This window comes from Jaculus jaculus, chromosome 1, assembly GCF_020740685.1.
Source record: "Jaculus jaculus isolate mJacJac1 chromosome 1, mJacJac1.mat.Y.cur, whole genome shotgun sequence".
NCBI lineage: Eukaryota > Metazoa > Chordata > Mammalia > Rodentia > Dipodidae > Jaculus > Jaculus jaculus.
Window position 1 is genome coordinate 177,334,120 of NC_059102.1, and position 12,574 is coordinate 177,346,693.

Here is a 12,574-nt window from a genome sequence, read left to right on the forward strand (position 1 = left end):
CATGGAGCTTCCCCTCGAGCCTGTAAGCCAAAATAAATCTCTTTTTCCCAGAAGCAGCTCTTGGTTAGGTGATTTCTACCAGCAATGCGAACCGGACTGCAACACAGTCCTAAGAGGTAAATTTATAGCCTTAACTGCCTATATTAGGAAATTAGAAAGGTCGCAAGTAAACGACCTAATGCTTCACCTTAAAGCCTTGGAAAAAGAAGAACAAGGCAAACCAAAAATCAGTAGATGGGAAGAAATAATAAAGATTAGGGCAGAAATTAATGAAATAGAAACAAAAAATAATAATAATCCAAAGAATCAATGAAACAAAGAGTTGGTTCTTTGAAAGGATAAACAAGATTGATAAATCCTTAGCAAATCTGACCAAAAGAAAGAGAAAAGACACAAATTAAGAAAACTAGAGATGAAAAAGTTACCATCACAACAGATGCCAGAGAAATTTAAAAAATCATAGGGACATACTATAAAAGCATATACTCCACAAAGTATGAAAATCTGAAAGAAATGTATGATTTCATTGATTTATATGACCTACCTAAATTAAACCAAGATGAGATTAATCACTTAAATAGACCTATAACAAGCATGGAGGATCTGAACAGTTATCAAAAATCTCCCCACTAAAAAAAGCCCAGGCCCAGATGGATTCACTATTAAATTCTACCAGACCTTCAGGGAAGAACTAATGCCATTGCTTGTTAAGCTTTTCCATAAAATAGAAAAAGAAGGAATCCTACCAAATTCCTTCTATGAAGCCAGCATCACCCTGAAACCAAAACCAGGCAAAGATAGAACAAAAAAAAAAGAAAATTACAGACCAATCTCCCTCATGAACATAGATGTAAAAATTCTCAACAAAATATTGGCCAACAGAATACAAGAATATACCAGAAAGATCATTCACCCTGACCAAGTAGGCTTTATTGCAGAGATGCAGGAATGGTTCAAAATATGCAAATCGATAAATGTAATACATTACATCAATGGACTGAAGGACAAAAATCATATGATCATCTCATTAGACGCAGAAAATTCTGCAACTTGCTCTTTGAGAGCTCCAGTAATTCTCCCATCTAGGACAAGAGTTATAGATTTGCACGGTCATGCCCAGCTGTTTACATGGGTTTTATAGATTTACACTCTGTAGGTCTCAGACCTTCATACTTGCAAAGGAAGTACGCTTTACTGCTAAGCCATCTCTCCAGCCTGTTAAATCCCTTCTTAAAGGGAGGAAGAGAGATCAAAGGGAGGAGAGCTGTCTAGGAATGGATTATGACTGCTGACATGTCTCTTCCCTTCAGCCACCCTGACTCCTGTGAAGGAGTTTAGGGTGATTTGAGAGGATTTGTGAGGATAAGCTAACTATCTTATTAATGAGATCCTGAGATTACAGACAGTTAGCCATAGAGCCATCAGGATACTGGGACAGGAGGAGTCTCATTCTGGCCCTGAGAAATAGCTACAAGGGCTGGAGAGATGAATTAGCAGTTAAGGTGCTTGCCTTCAAACCCTAAGGACCCACATAAGCCAGATGCACATGGTAGCATATGCTTCTGGAGTTCATTTCTAGTGGCTAGAGGTTGAAGTGTGCCCTTTCTCTCTCTCTCTCTCTCCCTCTCTCTCTCTCCCTCTTTCTCTCTCTCTCTCTCTCTCTCTCACACACACACATAAATAGATAAATAAATAAATATTTTAAAAAAGAAATAGGAACAAGTTTGAAACAGAAGAGAACCCTTGAAAGCTGTCACACATGAGCTATCCACTTGCATAGCCACTAATGATATATGTCTATGTAGATTTTCATTTAACTTAACTAAAATTCAATCAAGTAAAAATTCATGTTTTAGTGACACAGCATATGTTTTATAAGCACTCAGTAGCCATGTTGCTTGGGCTACTATGTTTAGCACAGACAGACATTTTCATCAGCACAGAAACATGTCCACGCTTTCCTTGCCAACTATACATTGCTTTGATCTGACTGCGTTCTATACCCTCAGAATCCCAGACTCACTTAGTGGAAACAAACTGCTCAGGCATTTTGCATACCTATGAAAAGCTGAATAAATGTAGGGAAAATTCAGTGCACTTCTGTGTAATTTAAAGCTGACCAGGGATAAGATAGAGTCTAAACCAGGTGTGCTCATCCTGAGGTTCACCTGCTGCATGCATCCCAGAATAGCTATGAACGTAGCCCAAAACTTTATAGACGATGACATCATGTTAGAATATCAAAAGGTGGCACACACCTTCTCTAAACTGTTAATATTGTACTAGGACTGAGATGGCACAGTGGCTAAAACGACACTTAACTTGAAAAGCCTGCCATCCAAGGTTTGATTCTCTAGTACCAACATAAAGCTATATACACAAAGTGGTGTATGTGTCTGGTGTTAATTCTCAGCAGCAAGGCCCTAGCATGCCCATGCTCATTCTCTCTCTCTCTCTCTCTCTTTCTCTCCCTCCCTCATACTCATTCACTTTCTCCTCTTTCTGTCTGTCTCCTTCCCTCCCTCCCTCTCAAATAAATAAAAACATTGTCACACACACACACACACACACACATATATATATATACACATAGTGGTTAAGGCACTTGCTGCAATGCCAAAGGACCCAGGTTCAAGTCCCCAGGACTCATGCAAGCCAAATGTAAAAAGTGGCACATGTGCCTGGAGTTCATTTGCAGAGGCTGGAGGACCTGGCACACCCATTCTCTCTCTGTGTCTGTCTGTCTGTCTGTCTCTCTCTCTCTCTCTCTCTCTCTCTCACTCTCTAATAAATAAATAAGTAATTGTAAAAATAAACTATTAGCATTGATGTGAGAGGTGTGATATTGTGGAGATTCTTAGAGGTATAGTAGCAATGTAGACATAGACTCTCATCCCTTTACTAAGAAATACTAATGACCATTAGGAGAAATGGACACAGACACTTACAATTAGGGACAGAGACATGGAATAGAAACATGCATGGGCTTATTACACTGCCCTTCGTTCTTTGGGAGGTGATTAAACTGACTTTATCATTCTGTAAATTTGAATTGTACAAAGCACTTTACAACTAATGATTTCATCCTTTGGTTTGTTATGGACTTCCATCTATGAGATGGCTCTGAGAACTGCCTATCATTCTTTAGATAAGGCATTTTCTGACATTCTATAGTTTTACATCTGGATCAGGCTGAAAAAGCTTTCCTTTTTGTGAAAACATTTGACTGGCTCTTCCCTGTGTGGTAGTTTAAATAATGTTTTATTAGTTTGTAGTTTGCATCTGCAGCCACCTGGCTGGAGGAGGTGTCACTGGGCAGTTCAGCCCTAAGGTGTGGTAGTGGGCTTGATATTTCAATCTAAAGATATGAGAAGTGTGCCTAGCTAGAGTTCTTGAAGTGTTCTGTGCTGTGTGGTTTCTGGTTTTTGGCTTGTTTTCTTCTCTCTGTGTGTTTGGTCCTGCGAAAGCAAGCCAGCTTCTTCAGCCATTATGGAACTTCCCCTGGATCTGTAAGCTTCAATAAATCCCTTCCTCCATATCCATGCCTGGTCTAGAAGTTCATTTAAGCAAACCTGAAGCTGTCTACTAAAAGTCCATACCAGGAGTGGGGTGAGATGAACCTGACCACGTGGATATTGGTCTTTTGGATCTTTTGTTTTGGAGGAATGGGCATAGACTTGGTGATTGCAACTGAAGATGCCTTCTGGAGTGGTAAGCCAAATTTAATGGACTATTCTGATGAGAGTTTAAAAATGCTAAGTACAGACAGTATTGAACTTTGAGGCTTGGTTCATGAACTTTCTAAGGGAAAGGAAAGACTGCAGAGGACTTTGTTACAACTGGGCTACTGGCATAAGGGCTGGCTGCGTCCCGCTGCCCAGGCCCAGAGAGTGTGATCAAGGTTAAATTTGTAATTGATTGGTATGCTAGGCTAAAGATAATTGGACTGATAGATTTAAGATTTTTAAGCTGGAAAACCTCAAGCAAGTTAAAATTACAGGCACAGAGATTGATCTTAGGTTACTGAACCTGCTATTGTCAAACACATTAGCAATCTTAAAGAAGATGGCCCAACTACTTTACATTAAAACAGTTAAAAGGATGCCTGAAAAATATCATAGAAATACAAACTCTTGAAAAGAGTTGATTGGAGAAGGAACCTGCTTTTCAAGTTATGATTTATTTCATTCCTGAATTAAGAATATGGCTGTGTCCTGCACACTTGGTATTGGTTTCAGAAGCATCAAAAAAATGTGAGGCGTGGTTGTGAATTGCACATGGTTCTAGGAGCTGCTGCTGAGATGCAGCATGAGGCAGAGCCTGATGCCCTGATAGGCTAGAAGAGCCTTTGGTAGATGGACCGTGGTTAGCATAAAGACCTAAAAACGTTTTGGATATACCAAGACTATGCAAGGGCTACCATAGAGTGCACTGTTGGCCCAAGATAGAAGTGTTTTCTGGATACTCTGCCCAGCTGGAGGGGTAGAATTGGAAAAACTGGAGACTGTCAGCCTCTGACTATATTGAACTTACACTGCAAAGTTTCATGATTGCTTGATGGTGGTTGAGTTTGTATTGTTTTAGTCTCTCCTTGCTGTGCAGTATACCAGTTGAAAATGTTTACTCTGCCTTTATATGTTGGTAGCATTTAACTTGCTTGATTTTATAGGATTCACTTTCTTAAATTGCTCAAAACCGTGCTTACCTTTGAAATTGGATTGAGTACAATTTACAATATGTAATGGTTATGAATCTATTGGGGGCCAGGGGTGGAATATGGTAGTTTAAATAGATGGCCCCCAATATATTTAGTGTTTTATTAGTTTGTAGTTTGCATCTGCAGCCACCCAGCTACAGGTGATGTCACTGGGATGATATTAAGGTGTGGGGGTGGGTTTCAGATTTCAATCTAAAGATATGAGAAGTGTGCCTAACAGGAGTTCCTGAAGTGTGCTGTGCTGTGTGGCTTTTGGTTTTTGGCTTGTGCTTCTCTCTTTGTGTCTGGTCCTGTGAAAGCAGGCCAGCTTCTTCTGCCATTGCAGAACTTCCCCTGAATCTGTAAGCTTCAATAAACCCCTTCCTCCATAACTGTGCCTGGTCTGGAAGTTCATCTCAAGAACCTGAAGCTGTATACTACACCCTGTTTGGAGAGTGTTCATCATTTTAATATTACTTTAGTTTATGAACATTGGACATTGTGAGAGGGCCTAAAGACTATCTTTTGTACCAATATAACATAAGAACTAAAATAGTTCTAGGGACTTTTCTAGTAACCAGGATCAAATAGTCTATACTACAAGATTCCAACAGCCAACTACAAGAAAAGAAAAACTCCTGGGTGTAATTTTTTTTTAATTTCTTTTTGTTCATTTTAATTTATTTATTTGAGAATGACAGAGACAGAAGGAGGCAGAAAGAGAGAGAGAGAATGAGAGTGAGCACACCAGGGCTTCCAGCCACTGCAAATGAACTCCAGACGCATGCACCACCTTGTTCATCTGGCTAATGTGGGTCCTGGAGAATCGAGCCTTGAACCGGGGTCCTTAAGCTTCACAGGCAAGCACTTAACCACTAAGCCATCTCTCCAGCCCTCCTGGCTGTAATTCTTAAAAACACACTTATCCACATAGGAAAAGAAAGTCAGATTGATAAAACCTCATTACCAAACATCTACAGGTGGTTTCCTTTTTAATGTAGTATAGGTTATTATCTTGAAAAAAAACTTAAATAAACAGGGGATAAGTCATTTCAACCCATAAAACATCTCTAAAGATATTGACCTTTGTATCTTGTGCCTGTCATTGGATAGAAAGAATGACTACTCAAATGTTTTATAGCATAGCTGGATAATATTGAGTGACTGCAATAAATATTTCAAAGTACATAGTATAGAATTTTTTGTTTTCCCAACAAAAATAAATGATATGTGAGATGATGATAGGCCTACAACTATACACTGATATTGCACATTGTATACATTTATTGAAATATCCTTTATACCATAATTATGAAAACCTATCTTATGTCAATGAAAGCTACAAGCATGTTTTCTATATGGTCTTTGCACTTGCATTTGTTTGATTTTCAATTATCCAAACCCACAACACTGTAGAAAACCATGGGGCCAATGAAATTCATCATGTCCGTGGAAATACCTGAGTTTTACCCCAAAGACAGAAAACCAAGATACCAGGGTGTCTTGGGTTACTAAGGATACATATAGTAATAGAAAAATTTTGTTTATGTATTATTCCCATACTTGAGTCACAAGAAAGCAAATCTCACATCAACAAAAAATATTTCAAATGTCCACTTCCCATTCGTTAGGTCTCCTTTCATTCCATCTCTGAGTTCTTTTTGCCCCACAACTTTCTCATGGCATTTTTCACCTCTGTATTTCTGAGAGTGTAGATAATGGGGTTCAGCATGGGGGTGATGACTGTGTAGAACACAGCCACGAGCTTGTCCACAGTGAAGGTAGAGGAGGGTCTTATATAGAGGAAGATGGCAGGTCCAAAAAACAAGATGACCACGGCGATGTGTGAGGCGCAGGTGGAGAGGGCCTTGCGCCTGCCCTCTGCAGAGTGCTTCCTCAAGCTCACCAGGATGATGACGTAGGAGGTCACCAAGATGAGCAGTGAGAAGACAGAGATTAAGCCACTGTTGGCCAGCACAATAACCCCCTCCACAAAGGTGTCCTTGCAGGCCAGCTTGAATAATGGCTGCAGGTCACAGAAGTAGTGGTCAATCACACTGGGACCGCAGAAGGGCAAAGGGATGGTGATGACAATCTGGATTATGGAGTGAATAATGCCCCCCAGCCAGGAGCCAGCCACCAGCATGTGACACAGTGGACGACTCATGATGGTCATATAATGAAGAGGCTTGCAGATGGCCACGTAGCGGTCATAGGCCATCACCACAAGCAAAAGAATCTCAGCAACCCCGAAAATATGGAAGAAGAAAATCTGCACCAGGCAGCCCCTCAGAGAGATGGTTTTAATCTTGGAAAGTAAGTCAGTGAGGAACTTGGGAACAACAGTAGAGGAGTAACAGGTCTCCACCAGGGACAGGGAGCTGAGGAAGAAGTACATGGGGGAACGCAGGCTCTTACTGATGCTGACTGTCACAACAATGAGACCGTTGCCCAGCACTGTGGCCAGGTACACAGGGAGAAACAGCACAAAGCACACCTTCTGCACCTCTGGGTCCTGGAAAAGGCCAGTGATAATCAACTCAGTCACATTTGCATTGGCCATGAATTCAGTTCAGGTGTGCTGGCCATAAACCAGATAGTGAGAATCCTGCAATAAAACAATGATTTAACACATATCCATGAATTTTATAACACCTTAGAAAGTTTAAAACAATTTATGCTTATTAATCATTCATTTGTCCTACGGTTCAGCATTACACATTAGCATTCTAACATTTACATTGCTGCATTTACCTTTACCACTAGGAAATGAACGCTCAGAGAACAATAAGAAAAACTACAAATACTTTCATCTCTGCTGTAAAATTTATCCTCATGAGCCAGACATGGTAGTACATGCCTTTTATCTATCCTACCACTCAGGAAATAAAAGTATTTCTGCAAGTTTGAAGCTAGCCTGGGTCTACAAAGTGAGTCCTGAGTCAGCCTAGACTAGAGTAAGACCCTACCTTGAAAAAAAATTATCTCTGTGGTTTTCCCCTTATTTCTGATTTTATATTGAAGCTTTTCACAAACATGTTTTTGGAGAATTGAAAATGCACTGCATAGGGCTGGAGAGAGGGCTCAGCAGCTAAAGGCACTTATTTGCAAACCATGACAGCCCAAGTTCAGTTCCCCAGTATCCACATAAAGCCAGATGCACAAAGTGGCACATGAATTGGAGTTCATTTACAGTGGTAGAAGGCCCTAGAGCAAAGCACTCTCTCTCTCTCTCTCTCCCTCACCCTCTTTCTCTTTCTCTCTCTCCCTGCCTCTTTCTGTCACTCTCTGTCTAAATAAATAAATAACTTTGCAATTTAAGGAAAAAAAAATGCACTGCAGAAAGCAACTAACAGGGCCATTTCAGGCAGCTGTCTAGGAGGGGAAAACCAGGTGAAGGTCAGCCGCAAGCAGGGCCATGCCGCAGCCACTGTGAGATGGGCTGAGTACAAGCCAAGGGTGTCCGCCATTCCAGGGTGGCTGCCTGGGGAGGGGCAAACCAATGGAAGGTCAGCTGTGAGCAGCTGACCAACTTGGATTCTACTTCTCATAGTCAACTTACAAGCCCCAATCCCTTGCCCCCCCCCCCGCAAAAAAGAAATTATTGAAGGCAGGCTGAAGCAGGGGGCAGCTGTGTACCGGCCCCAGCCCTAGAAGCTTGGAGCTGATATCAATCCAAAGAGCCAGACAGTGAATAAGACTCAAGGAAAAGCACCAAGCTTAGACACCAGGAAAGCCAGGCCTCCCAAGGCTTTACCCATGTTTTCCAGGATGTGGCAACTCAAAGTAAATCCTGCTCAGACTCAAGTGCACCCACCCCAACCCAGTGGATAGTCTTCAATCCCACACTCTCTGTGATCAAATTAGACCAGGCCACCCAAAACAGCCCATACAAGAGCTGCTTTTGCTGCATTCTCAGTGAGACTACTGAACTCAAGGTGAGAAGACCCCAACACAGTTCAAAGACAAACGACCCCCAGTGAAGAGATCCCCACCAAGATTACCTAACACAGAGTGGAAGCCTCCAATTAAAGCTTAGAGAAAACCCAAGACATAGAAGACCAAAAGGAAATCTCAACAAACATTTTAAACAAACTTAATGAAATCATGAATAAACTGTTGGATGAATGGGAAGAAACTGGGCAAAGAGTAATCAAACAGAAACTCCAAGAATGGCTGAAGGAAAGGGAAGAAAATCAGGAAGAAAGAAAAAAGAATTCAAATTACAAATCAAAGGTTGTCTCAAGAATTGGAAGGAATGCAACAAAGAGAACTCAAAGGATGGATGAAGGACATAGGACATGATTAACGAAAACAACTCAACTGGCGGCTGAAGGAAACTGAAGAGAATCAGGAAACAGTACTCCACAGCCAGCTTGATGAAATGGAAGACAATCAAAAACAGACCAACAGAAGGCTAAAGGAATTTGAGGAGAATCAACAAGTAAATGAGCCCGTATGCTGCTGTAGTCACTCCACTCTGCTGGGATGAACTTCCAGATCAGACACAGTTTATGGGAGGAAGTGGTTTATTTGAAGCTTACAGACCAGGGAAAGTTCTGTTGATGACAGAAGAAGCTGGCCCCCCTTTCACAGATCCAAAAGAGAGAAACAAAACCAGCTACCAGCCACCAGCACACACCAAAAGCAAGCCTAAAAACCAGCAGTAGAATAGCAAGGAACTAAGGAAGGGCTTAAGCACTCTGCATATTTTCAGACTGGAAATCAGATCTGCCCCCAAACACACTTTAGGGCTAGACCCCAGGATATACCTCCAGTGACACCTCTCCCAGTCAAGTGGCTGGAAATCCACGTTACAAGCTTTAATAAAAGTCTTGAGTTGGGCTGGGGAGATGGCTTAGCAGTTAAGGTGGTTGCCTGCAAAGCCAAAGGACCCAGGTTCAATTCCCTAGGAGCCACATAAGCCAGATGCACAAGGTGGCTCATGTGCCTGGAGTTCATTTGCAGTGGCTAAAGGCTCTAGAGTGTCCATTCTCCTCTTTCTCTTTCTATCTCTCTTTCAAATTAATTAATTAATAATTAAAAAAAAACCTCCTGAGTCCATTGGGGGACATATATGCAAACTACCACATGAGCTAATGAAACAAGCTCAATGAGGACACATCCAAATGCAAGAATGAACTTCAAGGGATAATAAAAAAGGTCAAATCAAGAAATGGAACTGGAATTCAAGCAAGTATGGAAATGCTGAAGGAAAACATAACAGAAAACAGAACTGCAATGACCCTCTTTGAAGGGTCCCAAGATAGCCGCACGAACAGAATAGACAACACGGAGGAAAGACAAGACCAAAGAATTAGACTAGGAGTCAAAACATTGTCAAGTTCAATAAAATGTGTGATCAGCCAGGGCCCGGGATTAGCGAGATGAACGTGAATGCCGCTTCGATGGCAAGCCTGACAAGCAGCGCCAGGGTGATGGAGACAGAACAGACACTGAGGATGCTCAGCACAGGCCAAAGCAGAAATCCAGGAGCTGCTGAAAGCTCAACATGAAAGTAGACTGACTTAAAACACATCCTCACGACTCAGGGGATTTTGTGGAAGAGGGAGCTGAAAGATTGTAAGAGTCACAGAGTGGAAAGGAATGTCCAGAGGTATCGCCCCTGCCCCTACCCATGACTGACCGCTGCGCTCATATCTCATAAGCCACAACCCCAAGGTGACTACCAGCAATCCCACTAAGGATGGCCCTCAGTAGAATGGAGGCAGGGAAGAGGGAAATTATGGTACCAACATATGATGTGTCCATACGAACATTCTAATTAATAAAAAATGTGCAAACAGAACATGAGCGAACTTTGTGACACCTCAAAAAGATCAAATACTGGGACCATAGGTAAACAGGAAGGGCAAGAAATAAAGGCCAAGGCCATAGAGATTATCTTCAACAAAAATACTGAAGAAAAATTTCCCAGCCCACATCAGTCAGAACCTACCAAATATTCCAGAGGCGGCTGGAGAGATGGTTTAGCAGTTAAGGCGCTTGCCTGTAAAGCCAAAGGACCTCGGTTTGATTCCCCAGGACCCATGTAAGCCAGATGCACAAGGGGGCGCACATGTCTTGAATTCATTTGCAGTGCCTAGAGGCACTGGCACACCCTTTCTCTCTCTCCCTCCCTCCCTCCCTCTTTCTCTCAAATAAGTAAATTTAAAAAAAAAAAAAATAAAGTTTAAAAAAATCCAGGGGCTACAAAGAACTCAGCATCACAGACTGACAACAGGCCTGTCAGGACTCAGGGGACATTGTGGAAAAGGGGACAGAAAGACTGTAAGAGCCACAGAGTGGTAGGAATACCCTGAGGCATAGGAACCCCCACTATACTCCATAGGGACTGACAGAGGCATTCATGACCCAACAGTGAATACCACAAACTCACTGAGGAGGGTCCCAGGGAAACAGAAGCAGGGGTGAGGGGATAAAAGTGTATGAAACCTCTCTCTCCATATATATATATATATATATTATATACATATATATATTACATATATAGGTATATATATGATTACACATATATGTATATATATGTATATATATATGATTACATATGATATATGATTACATATATATGTATATATATGATTACATATATATGTAGTTTCATGTAATATATGTAAATTACATATCTATATATATGTGTATATATAGATATTTAATTTATTAAAGAAGCAAGTAACAGAACCAACCCAGAGAACAAAGGTCAGTGTTGTGAGCAGACCAAAGCAAGTCCATGTATGTATGTATGCAAGGAAGGATGCATGGTGAGGTTGAAAATTAAATAAAGTTATTAAACTTTTAAATTTTGAGAAGGAACTATTCTTAAACAAGAAACACGGTAGAGATATAGACCTTACCATCTCAGGGATTCAGATATTGGACATTTTAAAACACAAAGCACTTATAATCTGAAATGTTCATAAACCCAGAATTATGAAACTCCATCAAAAACCTCTCACTTCCTTAGGAAAATAATGTGCTATGTGGCAAAACAAGAGGAATAGCTAAAGGTAGAGAAATGGTTCAGCAATTTACTGAAACAAAAAAAAAAAATTGTCTACCCACAGAAGGTAGAATCAGCAGAAAAATTACATTGAAGCCAATGATCAAAATAGGCAATTGATAGGCTGGAGAGATGGCTTAGTGGTTAAGGCGCTTGCCTGGGAAGCCTAAGAACTCGTGTTCAACTCTCCAGATCCCACACAAGCCAGATGCACGAGGTGATGCAAGTGGGCAAGGCCGCACGTGCGCACAAGGGGGCACACATGTCTAGAGTTCGGTTGCAGTGGCTGGAGGCCCTGGTGCCCCAATTCTCACTCTCTCTCATATCAAAAAAAGAAAAAAAAAGCCAATCTGCTGAGCTTGCCTCAAAAGAAAAGGGCAGTTGATACATCACTATATGGTCTTTCTACTAGGGATACTTTGGGAGTAACAAGGACACAGAATCACCAGGAATATCTTAGCATCTTGAAAAATCAAATAGCCAGTTGCAAATATATTAGAAAATTCCTCAGAATCATTTTTGACTATAGGTTTAATTTCCAATGCCACAAAAATAACTGAATAGGACTGGTGAAATAACTCAACAGCTAAAGATGCTTTCCTTTTTATAAAAATATTTTTATTTACCCATTTATTTGACAGAGAAAGAGAGACAGAGAGAGAGAGAGAGAATGGGTGTGCCAGGGTCTCTAGCCACTGTAAATGAACTCCAGACACATGTGCCCCCTTGTGCATCTGGCTAACGTGGGTCCTGGGGAATCAAACCAGGGTCCTTTGGCTTTGCAGGCAAGTGCCTTAACCACTAAGCCATCCCTCCAGCCCTAAAGGTGCTTTCTTGAAAAGCTTGCTGGCCTAGGT

At 41.3% G+C, this 12,574-nt stretch overlaps 1 protein-coding gene across 1 annotated transcript; it reads right to left on the reverse strand.

The window, feature by feature from the left end:
- Positions 1 to 6,335: 6,335 nt before the first annotated feature.
- LOC123456433 (olfactory receptor 142-like) lies at positions 6,336 to 7,259 on the reverse strand. Its single transcript, XM_045139604.1, has one exon. It carries the CDS (start codon positions 7,257 to 7,259, stop codon positions 6,336 to 6,338), a length of 924 nt encoding a protein of 307 aa, XP_044995539.1.
- Between the last annotated feature and the right edge of the window lie 5,315 nt (positions 7,260 to 12,574).

Bases quoted from the DNA above. Each gene is read 5' to 3' on its own strand.
- LOC123456433 (XM_045139604.1), bottom strand. From the start codon at position 7,259: ATGGCCAATGCAAATGTGACTGAGTTGATTATCACTGGCCTTTTCCAG.